At 47.8% G+C, this 19,902-nt stretch overlaps 1 protein-coding gene across 6 annotated transcripts in view; it reads right to left on the bottom strand.

The window, feature by feature from the left end:
- EMID1 (EMI domain containing 1) overlaps positions 1–19,902 on the bottom strand; it is a 66,590-nt gene that overhangs the window by 38,324 nt on the left and 8,364 nt on the right. For all 6 annotated transcript variants that reach the window (XR_014505979.1, XM_083417814.1, XM_083417813.1 and 3 more), the window contains exons 2-3: positions 14,605–14,718; positions 13,090–13,193 (exon numbers count right to left, since the gene is read on the bottom strand). Coding sequence is in view for 5 of the 6 variants with exons in the window: in XM_083417814.1 (XP_083273940.1) it covers positions 13,090–13,193; positions 14,605–14,718 (218 nt within the window). In the remaining variant the exon portion in view is untranslated. The remainder of the gene's footprint in view (positions 1–13,089; positions 13,194–14,604; positions 14,719–19,902) is intronic.

The raw sequence follows: 19,902 nt of genomic DNA on the forward strand, positions 1-19,902 counted from the left end.
TGGGTGACATTGGGCTAGTCATACTTCTTTGAAGTCTCTCAGCCCCACTCACCTCACAGAGTGATTGTTGTGGGGGAGGAAGGGAAAGGAGTATTTTAGCTGCTTTGAGACTCCTTCGGGTAGTGATAAAGCGGGATATCAAATCCAAACTCTTCTCTTCTTTAGGGTTGTGGCAGGGCACCTATTTCAGCCTGAGGGCCAGATCAGAGCTCACCCAAACTTAAGCACACTTAAAAAATACACAGGCCACGTCGTTGAGTCATTTGACCCTAAGCTAGGCACTGTTCTTCCCACATTCCCACCATGCATTTAAACAATTGTGGCTTTTGCCAAAGAGGTGTTGTTAAGGGCGGTGCGAATAGTCTGGAGGCCACAAGTTCTTCCCCCAGAGCTATAGTTCCCAGATCTCTGCTTAACCACTCTGGGAATTGTAGTTCTATGCATAGCTGTCAACATATCCTTTTTTTAATGGGAAATTCCCTTATTCCGAATAGGATTCCTCACAAGAAAAGGGAAAAGTCCGATCAACTCTCAGCACCCTTAACATGCTACAGTTCCCATAATCCTTTGAGGTAAGCCACAGCTGTTTAAGGCGGTATCCTGGTGCTTTAAATCAGTGTTTCCCAACCTTGGGCCTCCAGCTGTTTTCGAACTACAATTCCCATCATCCCTGACCACTGGTCTTCCTAGCTGAGGATTATGGGAGTTGTAGTCCAAAAACAGCTGGAGGCCCAAGGTTGGGAAATGCTGCTTTAAATATCGTGTGGGCAGAATTATAGGAACAGAACTACCCAAACTGAATAGAAATTTATTCATGTATGCAACTACGGCGGCAAGAATGTTACTTGCCCAAAAATGGAAAGAAGAAGAAGTTCCAGCGAAAGAAGAACGGATACAAAAAACTTACAGAATATGCTGAAATGGCAAAACTTACTGGAAAAATAAGAAATCAAGATAGCAAACTTTTTATAAAAGCATGGAAATGGTTTATTGAATATTTACCAAAAAAAACAAACAAACTGTAAACATATAGGAACATTGGCAGGATTATTTTAATAACCTGCAGTTTTTTTATAAGAGTATATATTTAAAGCAGATGAATAAATGAGTAAGTTAAGTTAATTTGTAATATGCAAAAAATATATTAAAAAATAAATTTAAGGAAGCACAGAAAGAGGACGGGGAAGGACGTCGCGCTTCGAAATGTTAAAACGATGGTAAAATTGTTGAAAAGTATAAAATCGAAAATCATAAACAAAAGTGAAACATAAGTAAATAAATAAATACAGTGTGGTTGTAGCCATAGGACTGTCGCATGCCACTATCAGAGACAGTTTATAGCGCGATCCTAAGCACAGTTGCTCAGAAGTAAGCCCTGTTGGATTCAGTGGGGCTTATTCCTGGGGAAAGTGGAGTTAGGGTAGCAGCTGTATGGCTCTCTGAATGAGGTTCCTGTTGGCATGGGGAACACTGAGGAAATCCGCTGTCTGAATCACTTGGAACTGCAGTTGGCTTCCTCCAGATGGAGGTCTGTCTCCTACACGTGTCCGGAGGGCTGGCTTCCCATGCTGGGATGGGGTGGGAAAGGAATGAGACTGCCGTCTGGTTCATCTCTCTTGAGCCAAGCTTGTACCCCCAACTCTGCTAGGTAACAAAGCCTTTTTGCCGTTTGAGATCCCTAAGAGGAAAAGAATTCCTAGGCTGGTTTCCGTGGAGTTAGCCCAGCCAGGGAATTTGGAAATTCCCCCAAACCCTGACCACACAGTAGAAGGTAAAAGGTAAAGGACTCCTGGACGGTTAAGTCCAGTCAAAGGCGACTATGGGGTGCTCATCTTGCTTTCAGGCCGAGGGAGCCGGCGTTTGTCCACAGACAGCTTTCCAGGTCATGTGGCCAGCAGGACTAAACTGCTTCTGGCGCAATGGGACACCATGATGGAAACCATAGCGCAAGAAATGCCGTTTACCTTCCCGCAGCAGTGGTACCTCTTTATCTACTTGCACTGGCGTGCTTTCAAACTGCTAGGTAGGCAGGAGGTGGGGCAGAGCAACGGGAGCTCACCCCGTCGCAGGGATTCGAACTGCCAAACTTTTGATTGGCAAGCCCGATGGGTGCAGTGGTTTAGACCACAGCGCCACCCGCCACAGTAGAAGGGCTGTTGCTTAGGGGCAGAGCTGCTGCCAGTCAGTGCAGATAGCACTGAACGACATTGGCCAATGGAGACAGGTTGTAACTCTGTGGTAGAGCATCTGCTTTGCAGGCAGAAGGTCTCCAGTTGAATCACAGGTACCTCCAGGTATCACTGGCAATGTCCCTGGAGAGCTACTGCCAGTCAGTGTAGACAGCACTGATGGGCCCATAGTCTGATTTGGTACAAGGCTGCTTCTTATGTTCCTATTTAATGCAACCCTTTATTTACAATGGTGAGGACTAGAAACTTAACCTTTTTTAAGGGGAAGGGCCATAGCTCAGAGGAAGAGCACCTGCTTTGCATGCCTCGAGAAGAGCGATATTTGGAAATGAAGCATCAGATCAGATGGGTCTTGGGAGTCAAGTCACCAGAGATATTTTCATTCTGTCCATAGCTACTATTTTTTTTTTAATAAAAATAAACACTTGCTGGTCGCTTAATACAAAAGTGTGGCGGCCGCCTCTAAGCAACTTATGGAATAATTAAGAGCTAAAGGCATAGCATAAAGGAAAAAGCAGGACCTAAGCATACTGCCTCCAACAGTGGATAGTATGGAACACATCAATAAGGGTAAGTAGCTGTGGACAGCCTTATTCTATAGTTTTTTTATTGTACAGGCAACCAACCCCCTGTTTACGCACCTTCAATATCTGCATAAAGATGTCACTGAAATGCCACCAAAAGGGCGTAACAGGGGTTTTGAAGGGTTTTTCAATGGGTTTCAATTATATGCAATTTCACATAACCGCTGCATAAGTGGGGGGCCACCTGTAATGGAAGCCGAACGCTGGAAGGGCACCGGTGGCAGGAGGCCTCATTAGGGAAAGCACGCCTCAGTTTAAGAATGGCTTTGGTTTAAGAACGACTTCCAGAACGGATTAAGTTTGTAAACCGAGGTACCACTGTGTGTGTGTGCGTGTGTGTGTGTGCTGGCTGGTTGGTTGGTTAGTTTTAATTCTACTAATGTTTAACTGATTTTTAATGACACACACACACACCCCGCCCATTTTTAGCTGTTCTTATTTTATCTGTAAACCGCCTTGAGTCCCTGTCAGGGAAAAAGGCAGGGTGGGGATGAACATAACAATAATAATTATCCTTCACAAATTTGTCTAATCTTCTGTTAAAGCCATTCAAGTTTGTTGTTCTTTACTGCCTCTTGTGGGTGGGAATGGATCCCAGAGTAGTTGAACCGCTAGTTTGATTATCTGCTGGTAGATAGGAGAAGCTTTCTTCAGCCTCCCAGTACAGTACTTATTTGGTGGCACGCTGAGACAAGGTCGTCTCCACAAGGCTGTCACAACTGGGTGGCCAAATGGATGTCATCAGCCTTGTCCCCACCCACTCACCCCATCCTGATTTCAAGTCACACCAGGTCAGAGCATCATCAGCTGTCCCAACCAATAAGGGAACACGCTGATCTCTCGATGGCTCATTCTGAGACCACCCTGAGGACCACGATCTCCCCTTTCCCCCCCCCCCTTTCCCCTTAATCTGAACCGGAATGCATTTGGCAATGTAAATATTTGCTTTGAAAGGAGGGGAATGGAAGAGAAAGGAGGGTGGGTGTTTGTGCAGATCACAGGCATGAAGCGATGCAGCTGGCAAGATAGAAAAAGGAGGCAGTGAGAAATCTCTAGGCTTCTAGGGGCGGGGGTGGGGATTACTGGGGGGGGGGCACTAAGAGGTAAGGGGTGACGGGGCGTAAATGACCATCAGACCAGTTTTTTAAACTGGTATCACTGGATCAAGTTCATCAATTAAACTAAATACAGTGGAACCTCGGTTTTCGAACGTAATCTGTTCCGGAAGTCCATCTGACTTCCGAAACGTTCGAAAACTGAAAATCAAGAAGCTGTAGTCAAAATGAATGGTGAAAACGGAAAAACGCGCTGTGGAAGCCATTCGACTTCCAAGGTGCGTTCAAAAATGGAAGCATTCACTTTCAGGTTTTCAGCGTTCAGCTTCCGAAACGTTCGGCAGCTGAGACGTTCTAAAACCGAGGTTGTGCTGCAGTTTCAATTGGATTTGGAAAAAAACGTTCAACTAATGGTTGCTGTTTTGAATTTGATTCTGCAATTATCTTCCTTAGTGGGTTGTGCAAAGTGCTGTTCTGAATAATGCTTTTTGTAGGGTAAGGGGCACTGGGGATGAGTTTATGGGGGGAAGTTTAGGAGCCACTAGATGTTCCAATGGGGTTCCCCTAAACAGGACCCAAGCACTACAGCCAGTTTCCCCACTTGTGATTTGCAGCAACTGGTATTCAGAAGCATTACTGCCTCTGAGCAGAGGCAGAGTATAGCCATTGCATAGCCTTATCTTCCTCATAGCCTTATCTTCCACCATAAATTTGTCTAATCCTCTTTTAAAGCCTCACAAGTTGGCGGCCATCACTAGCCCTGGTGTTCCATCATCTTAATTATATGCTGCATGAAGAAATTCCTCCTTTTGTCTGTCTTCAATTTTCCAACCTTCAGCTCTCTTAAATGCTGCTTTACTAGTATTTTAAGCCATGGGACGCGGGTGGCGCTGTGGGTTAAAGCCTCAGTGCCTAGGGCTTGCCGATCGAAAAGTCGGCGGTTCAAATCCCTGCGGCGGGGTGTGCTCCCGCTGTTCGGTCCCAGCGCCTGCCAACCTAGCAGTTCGAAAGCACCCCTGGGTGCAAGTAGATAAATAGGGACCGCTTACTAGTGGGAAGGTAAACGGCGTTTCCGTGTGTGGCTCTGGCTCGCCAGAGCAGCGATGTCACGCTGGCCACGTGACCCGGAAGTGTCTTCGGACAGCGCTGGCCCCTGGCCTCTTGAGTGAGATGGGCGCACAACCCTAGAGTCTGTCAAGACTGGCCCGTACGGGCAGGGGTACCTTTACCTTTACCTTTACCTAGTATTTTAAGTGGGGGGCCTTTTCTGTCCGCTTACTCCAAGCCATGCACTATTTTAAATATCACTAGTTTGTTCCTCCCTTACTCTCTTTCCCCCCTAAACTGAAAAGGAAGTTTAGTTCCTGGATAAGCTACAATTAACTGGAACACACAAAGGCACGGTAGCTCTCCCTTCTAATTATTTGTTTACACATTTGTTTGGCTGATAAATCTGCATCCTGTTTTTCTACTAGACTCCTCCAAGTAGCTCCCAAGCTAAATGCAAGGAATACACGGAAGGTCACCCTTTCCTTGCATGACTCCCTCGCACTCAGCCCTGTTCTCATTTCACACTCAAGTTTCCAGACCTCATGATCACAGAGGCTAGCTGCCAAAGAATCAATGCAGGGACAAGCTAACCAGGGAGAAGACTTGCCAGGACCAGGTAAGAGTTACGTGTCGTGGCGTTAAAGCTGTTTGTTGGGAGCGTGGTGATTTCTAACCTGCTTTTGGAGAGGGGGTGCCAAATGGTAATAATAAGGAGTGGGGAGAAATGTGGCATGCTTTATTGCAGGGGGGGTCCAAATGTGGCCCCCAAGTCTCTCATTCAGGCCCTCAGGACCTTACCCGTACCATCCCCCTCTCTTGTTACACTTTTCTCCCCAGACCACACCTCTCACTAGCACAGCCTCAGTGCTTTGGCCTAGCTGGAAAGTGTCCTTAAACTCCAAAGTCTCTTGCTTGACTGGCAAGAAGGTAAAGAGGTGGAATAAGCCTCACATAAGCAGCTCTGCTAACATTTGTCTCTGGCCCTACACACCACTGACATGTGGCCCTTGGGAGGTTGACCAGAAAGGAACACAGCCCCTCAGGCTGAAAGAGTTTCCACACTTGTACTTTATGGGAAATCCCTGAAATAACAGAATCAAAGAATTCAAGACTTGGAAGGTAACCCCAAGAGTCATCTGGCTTAGCCTATGCAATCACAGCTAAAGAAATCCCTGACAGATGGCCTTCTGGCCTCCATTTAGAAACCTCCAACAAAGGAGAGACCATCAACTTCCAAGGTTGTCCATTCCATCTCCTCAGAGTATTGCAAAAGAACAACGTCAATCAACATTTGATGATCTTCTTCTACCGGTCCACAACAGAAAGTGTCCTTTCATACTGCATCATGGTGTGGTACTCTGGTTTGACATCAGCTGATAGGAAGTGCCTACAGAGGGTGGTGAATACAGCACAATATATTATGGGCTGTCCTGTGAATCCGCTGGATTAAATAGCAGAAGAACGTTGCCTCAGGAGAGTGAGGAAAATTCTCAGGGATGATTCACACCTTGGCTGGCACTTTCTTGATCTCCTGCCCTCGGGCAGAGGATATTGAAGTATGATTAGTCGCACCAACAGGGTAAAGAACAGCTTCTGTCCGCGGGCTGTTAGGCTGCTGAATGAAAAGATAACAACAGGGCAACTGACTTTCAGGTTTGGTGGGTGTGCGTCAGTAAACGAGGGGAATTAAGACTAAGAGAGCTGAGTGGGGGGTGCTTGTGTAATCGCACTGTATACAAGTTGTACAAGTGACAATAAAGTATTTCAATTTCCACTGTCAAACAGCTCTCACAACCAGAAAGTTCTTCCTAATGTTTAGCCAGCATCAACTTTCTTGTCATTTGAACCCATTGCTTCAGGCCCTAGCCTCCAGAGCAGCAGAAAAGAAGCTTGCTCCATCTTCCATGTGACAGCCCTTCAGATATTTGAAGATGACCTCTCAGCGATATCCGCATCTGCCAGCTGTTACTTCCTGCGTAAGTTGCAGTGGTGTAGCGTGGGGGTGCAGGGGGGCCGGCCGCACCAGGCGCAACATCTGGGGGGGGGCGTGCTCGCACTCGCAGCTCTCTGCCCCTACCTGGCTCACTCACTCTCTCTCACTGCAGTGCTGGCTGTGCGAATCCGATCCGAGCCGCCGGGTCGCCGCCCACTGTGGAGGGGAGGGTGCCAGGCGTGCGGTGCGGAGAGAGAGCGAGGGACTATCTGGGGGAGGGACAGTGCAGCGGGGGGGGGGGGGGGGGCGGCGCAAATTACTTGCCTTGCCCCGGGTGCTGACAACCCATGCTACGCCACTGGTAAGTTGAATTGAGCTGCCTCTTCCCTTCGTCCCCGGAATGCTTTATTAAAATGTGTGCGGCTTTCGCCATGAAATGGGCTGAGATGACCACAGCAAGCAAAGGAAATGAGGTGGGCCAACGGGATCTCGAGGAGGGCGGCCGTGCTGCTGACCCAGCAAGGGACACTCAACAAACAGGAAGGGCGAATGATTTCCCATGGAGGCTGTCAGTTGGTTCAGGAGATGAAAGGATGCCGTCACAGAAAGACAAGCGACACGCCTAGGAAAACAGATCGCTTATCAAGCAGGCAGGGGCTGTCAAAAGAGGAAGAGGAGGGGTCCCTGCGCCTCTTACCTAAAACGCACTCAATTACCTCCGTCACTGGAGTACAGGAACAGAGTGCCTTCTACCGAGTCACAACCATTGGTCCATTTAGATCAGTCTTGTTTACACCATACCCTCCAAGTGTCCCTATTTTCCAGGGGCAGTCCCGGAATTACAGAAGCCGTCCTGATTTCGATTCCTCTTTTCCTTTTTTCCTCCGCGTCTCAGAGAACAATTAAAAGTTGCAACGGAGGCAAAAGATTGCCTGTCATCGCCTGCAGCCATTAATATCCTTTTCCTCCATGAATTTGTCTAATCCTCTTTTAAAGGCATCCAGGTTGGTGGGCGTCACTGCCTCCTGTGGCGGAGAGTTCCAAAGTTTAAGGATGTGCTGTGTGAATAAAAGCTTCCTTTTCTCTGTGCCGTTACTGAGTCTTCGACTCAGCCAGTATAGCTCATCTGACTCGGCAACCCACCTCCAAACACAAACAAGACAGCTCCTCAGATAGCTTAGTCCAGGCATGTCTGAAGTCCGTTTCGGGGACATAATCCGGTCTGCCAGTCGTTCTAATCTGGCCCCTGTGGCAATTTCAATCGTAAAAAAGGTCAACAACTTTGGTTGGCCCTCACTCATGTTCATTTCAACAAATCTGGCCCTCTTTGGAAAAAGTTTGGACACCCCTGCCTTAGTCGGTAGAACCTGAGATTCTCAACCTCAGAGTCATGGATTCGAATCCCACATCAGGCAAAAGATTCCTGGTTTGCCAGGGGGTTGGACTAAGATGACACTCATGGTCCCTTCCAACACTACGATTCTGTGAAACCACACTGCAACCAACCAGGCTCTGGACACCCTAATCTCTCACAATGCCAATAAAAATAAATAAATATGAAAATAAGGGACCTACTCACATGATGCTCACACAAAACCCCCCTGCACAAACACTATGCAATAGAACAAAAGATCACTATTCCCATTTCCCTCCCTCCATTCCTCTCTCTTTCCCATCTTCCCCCCCCCCATGCACAATGTCCGTGACAATAGTGTCTCATACCAAATGTAAACTGACCCTACGAATCAAAAACAGAGATGCTATATGTACTTTCTTTGTTTATTTGTTTGTTTTTAACACAAGAAAATCTTTAATAAGAGCTATTTTTAAAAATAAAATAAAAAAACTCCCATCAGCTCCAGCCAACATAACCAATGGCCAAGGATGATGGCAACAGCTTGCGGGCACCAGGACCTGAACGAGGGGTATTTATTTATTATTTATTTTTATTTATTCATTTTGTATACCACCTTTTACCCGCAGATCTCAGACCTATTTGGTTGTTTCTGCACCTTCGACCATTGCCGAACAGAGTTTAACCACACAGAAGTAGACCAAGGCTGCAGAAACTGAAATTAACTTGGCCACAAATAAACTACAGCACGTTGAATTTCCTTGGAAGGTCAACTTTAAGAAGGGAATTGCGCTTAATAAATATTAAAATGACTAAAATAAAAGGGGATCCAAATAAAAATTATGTTGAAACCAAGAGCCAATTAAAAAACAAAATTATAATCCTGAATCTCCCTGGCAAAACAGAGCATTCTCTCTTAAGGGTTTTCTTCTCTTGCCAATGTACCTCCCTCCAAAGTTAGCTTATTTCTCTCCCTCTTCTCCTCTCTCCCCCCACCAGCCCCAGTCAGCCTCCCCTCCACCACAGACCTCTCTCATTTCCTACTATGCTCTGCCAAACTCAATACAGGGAGTATCCATCCACCGGGTAGGATTTCACAATAATGGGATTTCGCACCAGGTGTCCTTTTATTTTATGGATCTACTTCTGACATCTTGGCTGCCTGCCACCTGTTATGATCTGAGCCTGCTGTTTGGAGTTACCGACACTGGTCCCCTTTTCCATGCGCAGTCAAGCATAGCTGGGTTTGAGGGGCGCTACGCAACCCTTCACTAAGGCTCAGGAAGTGTGTGGAGTGGTTTAAGTGGAGCTTACCTACCAGCCACAAACCACTCTTCCGTCTTGTCACCACAATCAGTGGCATTCACAGGGCCGGCTCTACCATGGGGCAGAGAGAGGAAGCTGCCTCTGGCCACTTTTGCTTGGGAGAGGCAATGCAAGACAGACCAGGTTGTCCTGTATGCCCCATGCAAGCCCCGCTGCCTCCAGGTGTGATGTCCTGCAGCCAGTTTTAAATAGAGCCACTGCCTCTTGTGGCAGAGAGTTCCACATTTTAACCATGCGCTGTGTGAAGTGCTTTCTTTTTTTAACTGTCCTGAATCTCCCAACATTCAGATTCATTTGATGTTCACGAGTTCAGGCATTATGACTGAGAAAGAAAAGCTTTTCTCTATCCACTTTCTCCATGCCGTGCATTATTTTGGACACCTCTAAGCGCTGTGGGTTAAACCACAGAGCCTAGGGCTTGCCGATCAGAAGGTCGGCGGTTCGAATCCCCGCGACGGGGTGAGCTCCCTTTGCTCGGTCCCTGCTCCTGCCCACCTAGCAGTTCACAAACACGAAGTGCAAGTAGATAAATAGGTACCACTCCGGCAAGAAGGTAAACGGTGTTTCCGTGTGCTGCTCTGGTTCGCTAGAAGTGGCTTAGTCATGCTGGCCACATGACCCGGAAGCTGTACGCTGGCTCCCTCAGCCAATAAAGCAAGATGAGCGCCGCAGCCCCAGAGTCAGCCACGACTGGACCTAATGGTCAGGGTCCCTTTACCTTTACCTATCTTGTCGTCTTATATATCCCATCTAGATAGCTAGGGTATCTCAGTTGGTAGAGCATGAGACAAAAGACAGGGCATGCAAAGAGAAAGGGCTGGGCGGGGAGGAGGAGAAAAGCAAGCTCAACTCAACCAGTAGAGCATGAGACTCTCAGTCTCAGCATTGTGGGTTCGAGTCCCACGTTGGGCAAAAGATTCCTGCATTGCAGGGGGTTGGACTAAATGACCCTTGTGGTCTTTTTCAACTCTACTGTCTCCCTGTGTTTTTATAAATAGACTACTAAAGTTTCGCTTCCCAGCTTTCCCAGCACACTCTCCCGGCTTTTCACTTGGGGATGTTCCATTTCTTCTTTGCCCATGTGCAGCCCTCCAGAGCATGCATAGGCAAACTAAGGCCCTGGGCAGGATACGGCCCAATCACCTTCTAAATCTGGCTTGTGGAAGGTCCGGGAATCTGCATGTTTTTACATGAGTAGAATGTGTGCTTTTATTTAAAATGCATCTCTGGGTTATTTGTGGGGAATAGGAATTCGTTCATCCCCCCCCCCCAAAAAAATATATATATACTGGCCCCTCACAAGGTCTGAGGGATAGTGCTGAAAAAGTTTGCTGGCCCCTGCTCCAGAGCATCTCAGCATCTGGGAGTCTTGGGTCCTTGCTCACATCCTTCCTTGCTTCAAAGACAAGGGGAGGGAAAGAGACAGGATGAATCGGTCAGCTCCGTTCTGGGTCATCCTGAGTCATTGCTTCCTTCAACCCAAACCAAGCGGACATTGAACTTCCCCCTGCCATTTGGGATTTGGAGCCCGGACACAAGATCAACACGAGTCGTCAACTAGAACCACCTCACCCAGCTCCTGTCACATCACAGAAACATTAATTTAAAAATAATTAAGCGATTTATAAATGCCTTCGATAAGCAAACACTCTGAGAGGATTCTAAATCGTACTGCTCTGTGGTAAAAGGTAAATGACCCCTGGATGGTAAAGTCCAGTCAAAGGCAACTATGAGGTTGCAGTGCTCATCTCGCTTTCAGGCCGAGGGAGCCGGTGTTTGTCCACAGACAGCTTTCTGGGTCATGTGGCCAGCAGGACTAAACCGCTTCTGGCGCAACGGAACACAGTGACGGAGGCCAGAGTGCACGGAAATGCCGTTTACCTTCCTGCCACAGCAGTACCTATTTATCTACTTGCACTGGTGTGCTTTCGAACTGCTAGGTTGGCAGGAGCTGGGACAGAGCAACGGGAGCTCACCCCATCGCGAGGATTTGAACTGCCAACCTTCTGATCAGCAAGCCCAAGAGGCTCAGTGGTTTAGCGCCACCCGTGTCCCACCTGCTCTGTGGTAGCATCTCACAGCACCCTCAGCAAACCACAGTTCCTGGGACACTGCTACTCAGCCTTCTGGAAGGTTTGCAAATTGCTGCAGGAGGACCATGAACAACATCAGGGGAGGGGTGTCTGTCTCTAGAACCGAGGCAAACCTGACCAGCAACCTTAGTATTTTGGCTATTGCCAGGAAGTTTGACATTGTTAATGCAATCTTACCATATTCATAGTATTGAAATGTTGTGGGTTTCTATATGTTGCCGAACAGCACAGTCACATCTTATGTGCATTTAACTTGCGCGCTTTCAAGGCTGAAAATGCGCAAGCTAAATCCAAGCAAGGCAGAGGGCAAGTGGGACCTTTCTTGCAAGCTCCTTGGGACGACTCCTTGCAAACCACAATCACAATTCCCTTTACTGAAGGAGGTGAGGACAGGTGACCCCACCTAGGCCCGAAGTCACCTAGGCCCCGCCGCCAAACAGGCCTCAAAACTGTCCAAAATTCATTTCTTGTCTTCTAAAAATCCACAGCCAAAGTTTCCCTCTGTTTTCTCACAATATGCTGTGGCACAGGCTAACAGTTACTTTTATCAGTATGAGAAGGCTTCAAAAAGCTAACAAATAGGCTCTGTTCAAAGCAAGCCTGAGAACTGACTTTTATCTCATTCAGCTGCAACATCTTGGACATGCTAAACCGCAAGGCTCCTCGACCCCCTTGGCTTCTCACCCCCTTTCCTGGGAAGTCCAAAAGAGTCCCAAGACAGGAGCTTTCTGTTCATGCTCAGGAAACACATGGGGCAGGCCTCCTGAAGAGGAGGAGAAAGGGGAGGGAACTGGAAGGGGGATATATGCTCTGTGCAAATGACTGTGAACTCGTGCTTGTTTTGTGAATCTATCACACTTGCTCCTTCTGCCAGTTCATGGATGGTAGAAATAAAGCTTTTTCTCCGAAACTATTCCTTGAGTGTCTGTTGACTCCCTCTCCCTCTCCCGGGTGCAATACTTTTTCCCACCTGAGAGCAAAGCCTCATAAGGCTACATTTCAATCATGTGGCACATAAATTTTGCGAAATAAATAAGACAAATAAGTTACATCTCACGGGGCTGCACTAGACAGCGGTGCATAACTTTGCCCCACACATCCTTCACTTTCCCCTTCCCCACTGTTTCAGACCGTAAGGCCCTTGGAGGACCTGTTTATTTGCTTACGTACCTGTACAAAGCAGCAAGAATCACACAATGGTCATATCAATGCCAACAACCATAGATGTGATACTTGCATTGCAATAAGTTGCATGACCCTCGAGGTCCCTTTCAGCTCCACAACTCTATGGTTCTATGAACCGTAAGACCCTTGGAGGACCTGTTTATTTGCTTACTTACCTGTACAAAGCAGCAAGAATCACATAACGGTCATATCAATGCCAACAACCATAGATGTGATACTTGCATTGCAATAAGTTGCATGATTCTTGAGGTCCCTTTCAGCTCCACAACTCTATGAACCGGGCCTTATCTCTGCGCCCACCCCAGCCGGCTGCCTCGTACCTGCCTCGCAATTGGAACCCGTGTGTCCCGGACAGCATTTCCACTCCAGAGCTGTGACCGTCTTGTAGGCCTGCTTGTACGTTGGCCTGACGATCGTTCTATAGCTGAGGAGAGACAAAAAACAAAATGGCTTCTTCAGGCAACAGGAGCTACAAGCACGGAGAGCCTGGGGCTTCTGTTGGGGCCCAACTCCTAAAATAAAGTGTGGGGCTGTGGAGGGAAGAGCGGAGTGGGTGGTTGGAGGGCCAAGGGCCAAGGAGACCAGGGTTCAAATCCCCTCGCAGCCATGATACACTCAGTAGGTAAGCCTTGAGCCAGTCACTGTCCATCAGCCTAACCGAGCCGGCAGGGTTGATATGGGGAGAAAATGCAGGGAGGTAAGATTTTCTAGGCCACCTTGAGACCCTTGGGGGGAAAGGAGGTATTCAGTTTTATTGTTTTATTCTTTTTGTAAACTGCTTAGAGGTTTGCTTTTACAATCAAGCTGTACAGTGGTACCTTGGTTCTCAAACGCCTTGGTTCTCAAACGCCTTGGTCCTCAAACACCTTGGTTCCCAAACACCGAAAACCCCAAAGTAAGTGTTCCGGTTTGCAAACATTTTTCAGAAGCCGAACGTCCGATGTGGCTGTCAGCTATTGTTTCTGGGTCTCCTGTACCAATCAGAAGCTGCGCCTTGGTTTTCAAGCATTTTGGAAGTCAAACAGACTTCCAGAACTGATTAAGTTTGGCACTTTTGTTTTTGCTATTTATTTTGCACTTTTGTTTCTGAGGCTTTTTGGGTTAATTTGTTTTTGTGACTGTGTGGAACCCAGTTCAGCTACTGATTCTGACTGATTGTGTGACTGCGGAAATGGATAAAAGTCCCCCATCCAAATAATGACTATCATCAGTGCAGGTAAGAAAAAAATGTTAATTTTAATTTTTATCATCAACAATACTGTCTTATTTATTTTATAGTACAGTAAATTGATTACTGCTTTCATTTTATGGATCAATGGTCTTGTTAGACAGTAAAAATCATCTTAAATTGCTGTTGTTTTTAAAAGTCTGGAACGGATTAATCCGTTTTGCATTACTTCCTGTGGGAAAGTGCGTCTTGGTTTTGGAATGCTTTGGTTTTGGAACAGACTTCTGGAATGGATTAAGTTTGAGAACCAAGGTACCACTGTATGCACATTTTACGAAATAAAAAGAGTAAATGTAAGGATAAATAAATAAATGGCATTGGCAACAGAGGCCTTAAAGCAAGGAAACCACCAGCCAGTGGGCCTCAACGGACCCACCGCACCTCGTAGTTTGACCTGTGGGGCCATTTTGGCCAAGCCCCACCCACCAGCTGTAGATATGACACTGGGTGACTGGCAGGTGTCAAGCCCTACCGACCCGTCAAACGTGACCCACTCGTTTGGAAATGGAGGCAGGCAGAGCTTGGTTTCCATGTCTCAGGGTGTATGGGAAGGCAAACAGGCTGGAAAGGACGTGGGAGGCTGGTCCAATGCTTTCGGCTTCCTCACCTGCCCCCCGTGCAAGTCGTGGGCCACCAGCAGCTCTGGAACACTCTCTGGAGGTAGGTGCCATTCTGGATATGACAGGAAACCGTCCGGGTGACAGTGTAAGAACACCAATTCCTGAAAAGAGGCAAGAGACACAGGATGGATCACCAGTTGCCGAAGAACAGCAGCGGAGGCAGAATATGCCTTTGCCCTCGTGTTATGTGCCTGGTCTAGAAGCTTCTGGAAGCTCCAGCTGCAGCAGAATGTGGTGGCCAGACTGCTGGTAGGGGCATCTGAGTGACAACATGCCGCACCACCATTAGAACCCACTTACAGCCAAGCCAGGTTCAAGGTCCTTGTATTAATTGACAAAGCCCTAAACAACATAGGTCCGAGGTACCCCAGGGATCTCTTTAGTCCTTCTATCCCAGCTCCATCGCCATCTATCATGGATGCCGTAGCTGAGATTCTTGTATTGCAGGGGGTTGGACTTGGGGTCCCTTGTAGCTTTACAATTCCCCCCCCCCTCTCATATATATATATCTATTGATCAATCGATTGATCTATCAATTGATCGATAGATAAATATATATATACATCTGTTTTACAATTTAAAGTACTCACTTTTACATCCTTAAGATATCAATGACTTCCCTTCTTCTCTTCCACGGTTATTTAACATATCATAAATCCCTGCATATTTTACAGAAACTATACCATTCAGTATTCCATTATTGCATCCATCATAACTTATTTACACTATTGAACTTATCTTAATGCTGCCAGCGTTTTCTGCTGTACACAGTTATTTCCCATATATTCAATGAACATTTTCCAGCCTTCTCTAAACGTATGTTCTTCTTGTTCTCTTACTCTATATGTTAAGTCTGCAAGCTGCGCATATTCTGTCAACTTAAGTTGCCAATCTTCTGTAGTTGGGACTTCACTCGTTTTCCATTTGGGGGCTAACAAAACACAGGCCGCAGCAGTGGCATACATAAACAACCTTTTTTGAAACCTGGGAATTTCAGTCTGAATTATCCCCAACAGAAAGAACTCTGGTTTCTTTGGGACAACTCGATGATTCTATGAGATTATCTACAGGAGCATCATTGATCGTTCCTCACCATTACCATCCTTGCCTTCTGACGAGGATGCCTTGGGGTGGAAGGTGCAAAACACTTGCGCGAACAAGCAGCGCTGCGTCTACCCCTGAGTCCAGGATTCCGGGCTACACGGGGGGTTGACCTGACCCAGCCGCTAGGCCAGGGGTTGGCAACGTGCGGCCCATGGACTGGATCCAGTCCACAAAGACCATTTTACTGGCCCACGAGCCACCCCCAAACTGAGCCACCCGCTAAACAGGCACAGTGCGGCACAGGGACTCACCAAGCAGTGCCAGAACCACATCTATGCACGTGCAGATACCAGAAATCACTTCTGCGCATGCCCAGATGCAAAAAATTGCTTCTGCGCAGGAACTATTTTCGGCATCTGGGCATGCGCAGAAGCAATTTCTGGCACCGCGGACATGCGCAGATGCAATTTCTGGTATCGCGCTGCACTAGTCCGGCCCACGGATGATCTCCACGGGAGTGATCTGGCCCATGGCCAGTGAACCTTGCTGACCCCTGCCCTAGGCTCTTATGTTTTTGGCTGTTCAGATGACCTCAAAGGTCCCTTACAAGTCAATCATTTCATCTTCCCCCTACTCTTTTGGTTCCCCCACCCTAACGAAAGAAAATTCAAGGCAAGAGCTGGAATCTCAATGAGGGGCAGGGGTGCCAACCTGAATAAAATATTGGGAAGGGGGCAGGTAAGTCCTGCCCTGTATAACGGATCACATGACGGGGGTGCACTCACACTATTTGAATGGCAATGCTGGGCCCCCTCAATTGGGGGGGGCGAAGGGAGCTTGTCCCCTAGGAGTTGGCACCTATGGTGAGGAGACCAGCACCCTCCCACCAAGCCCCTAATGGCTACAACACCGAAGCAACAACATACAGTTAAAACCAGTGTACGAAACCTTCGTGACCCCAGGAATACTCCCAGCCCAGACTTTCCCTAGTTCGTGATTGACACCTTACTCGGTCCAAGAAACCAAAACACTGCGAGTTGCCAGATGAACACCCCGCTGGCACTGAACTGAACTGCCTCTCCATAGTCTGAGCAAGGAAGAGGGTGTGTGTGTGTGTGTGTGTGTGTGTGTGCGTGTGTGTGTCTGTGCGCCCATAATATAGGGGAGGAGAGAGCGAGAACTTGAAAAGGCTGGAAAAGGGCCCTGGAGAGGCGATTAAGCATTCCAGAGAGCAAACAGGAAGGGGAATTCCCTCCAGCCCCAGAAACCTGGTGCCAAGTCTTGCTCTTGAGAGGTCTGTAATTTTCCGTGCCAGAGTCATAAATCCCTGACTGGCAGGATGGAGAAAGGAAATACTCGCCTTGTGGGGGGTTCACAGGACCTAGCATTGCTACTCTCTCCATCTGTCTGGCGTGCATATATGAGACACGTTAAGTCTCTGAATTCCAGGCAGCGGCAAGGTTTTCCAGGAGAGCCGGCAAAAGGGTCAGGTAATGCGAGATCCGGAGGTTGCCAAAACACATGGAATCTGGAGGTCACCTTTCAAGCCCTGATCTAATCTAAATGGAGACCTTTCAGCAGGTCAGGAGCTGGGGGCGGCCGAGAAGGCTCAGAACAGCAAGGGCCTGATGTCAGCGATGTGTTGAGGCATCACTCCAAGGGGTTCCGATTTATCAAAGGCTTAAGAACACAAGAAGAGCCTGCTGGATTAGGCCAACGGCCCATCTAGTCCAGCATCCTGCTCTCACAGGGACCAACCAGATGCTCCAGCAGAGAGCCTGTAACCAGGACCTGCATACAAGAGCATTGTGGTTTCCAGCAACTGGCCTTCAGAAACATCACTGCCTCCAATTGTGCCAGCAGATCTTGGCTAGTAGCCTTCCCCTCCCTAAGCTGCCCCAGTTCGGTGGTACATGTCCCAGCAAATCCCAGTTTGCCCTTCCAGGGGGAGGGATGCCTTTTTAAAAATCTCACAAGTATGAGCTGATAGACCTGCTGCATTCTTCGGGATTCAGCACCACCACCGTGGTTTCTGGAAAATAAGGGTGCCATTCTGTTTTAGTAAAGATAAAGGGACTCCTGACCACTAGGTCCAGTCATGGCCGACTCTGGGGTTGCGGTGCTCATCTCGCTTTATTGGCCGAGGGAGTCGGTGTACAGCTTCCGGGTCATGTGGCCAGCATGACTAAGCCGCTTCTGGCGAACCAGAGCAGTGCACAGAAACGCCGTTTACCTTCCCGCTGGAGCGGTACCTATTTATCTACTTGCACTTTGACATGCTTTCGAACTGCTAGGTTGGCAGGAGCTGGGACTGAGCAACGGGAGCTCACCCAGTCGCAGGGATTCGAACCCCCGACCTTCTGATAGGCCAGTCCTAGGCTCTGTGGTTTAACCCACAGCACCACTCACGTCCTGCCATTCTATTTTAAGCACGTCCAATTGATGCATGAAGGCAGATCAGAAGCGGAACGGGGCAGGGACACTTAGATGCTCTCCGTCAACACACTCGAGAGCCGGGAACAGAACCCTCACGCAAAATGGTTGCTGCCCGCATAGAGACACTTACCTGGGAATAAGCCACACGGTGACAAAGTGCAATTTGCACACGAGTAAGTTTGCAAGGATTGCACTGCCATGTCTCTGATGGAGGCAACAGACATTTCAGGCCTGTAGGGCAAGTGTGTAAATAAGGCACGGGGACCCTGTGGCATGCTCAGCTGATGTTATTGGACTCCAACTCTCATCATCCCAGGATGTTGGACTGGAGGGTGTTGGGAGTCTAACAATATATGGAGGACCACAGATTTTGCCATTGCTTGTGGGCTAGAGACCTGCTTCCTTATCATTACTGTAGCAGCAAATTCACAACTGCAGGGTCCCGTCATGGGAGACACAGTCACTCCCCCTTCTTTGATTATACAGTGGTACCCCGGGTTACAGACGCTTCAGGTTACAGACTCAGGTTACAGACCCAGAAATAGTACCTCGGGTTAAGAACTTTGCTTTAGGATGAGAACAGAAATCATGCAGCAGTGGCGCAGCGGCAGCAGGAGGCCCCATTAGCTAAAGTGCTGCTTCAGGTTAAGAACAGTTTCAGGTTAAGAAAGGACCTCCAGAACAAATTAAGTTCTTAACCCGAGGTACCACTGTACAACCATTTTACAATTATTCGATAATAACAACAACATTGCAACAGTCAATGCAGATCTCGATGCGTTGCCTTTCAGCTAGATCGACTATTCCCTGCGCACGCAGATGGGCAAATGATTTGGAGCGCTCCAACGTCACCTTTAAGAGTGACCCGGGCGGTGCTTTCTGCAAAGTTCCATTGTACGCAGCAAAATTCACATGCCATTCTCTTGAGACAGAAGCCCCTGGTTTGTTTTTCAGGGTTCCTAAATACCTCCTTGGTGTTCTTCCCACGCCTCTCCTCCAGAAGGACCATAGGAGCCCACCCTCATTGGCTGGCTCACCTCCTTGCGCTCTGATTGGCTCCTATCAGCACAAAGGGGGAGGAGATGGCTTCTTAGTGGCTAGAAAACTCCCCTTTTGTGCAGATTGGGTGGTTCTAAGATGCTGGAGGCAAGATCTCTGCTGGGATGCTGCAGCTGCAGAAATAGTAAGGGGTCTTTGACTCCCCCCCCCCCATTAGCCTGGACCACTTCACCAGTGTTCCTCTTGCAGTAAATTGGTGGGAGCTGGCAGAAGGCAGTTTCACACGGGAGCACACTACCCAAAAGGGGCTGAGGGTCAAATGGCAAATCACATCAAATGCATCATCTGTATGGTTTTTAAAGGGATTGTAAAATAGAAACACTACTGACAAAATTAGGACTTTGGAGCCCAGTTAATATTTGCTTCCCACACCACAGCCTTGAGAAAAATTGCCCCTCCTGGGACCAATAGCAGCTGGGGGGGGGAGATTTTTGGTGAGAACACAGTGGGTGGAAGGAGTTAAAGCCCCCTCTGTGCCCCATTCCTGAACTTGAACTTTTTAGGCTTATAGAAAAGGCAAGAAGGAGGTGACACGATAGAAATGTATAAAATTACGGAGAAAGCGGATTAAGAAAAAAATTCTCCTTTTTGCATAAAAACAAGAATTCGTGGAAGTCCAACAAAGCTGAATATTGGGAAGGACAGAACAGATAAAAGAAAGGACTTAGTCACACCATGCATTGTTAATCTGTGGAACTCTCTCCCACAGGAGAAAGTGACAGCCACCAACTTGAACGGTTTCAAAA

The sequence above is a fragment of the Podarcis tiliguerta genome (genome assembly GCF_965153285.1).
Source record: "Podarcis tiliguerta genome assembly, chromosome: 16".
NCBI lineage: Eukaryota > Metazoa > Chordata > Lepidosauria > Squamata > Lacertidae > Podarcis > Podarcis tiliguerta.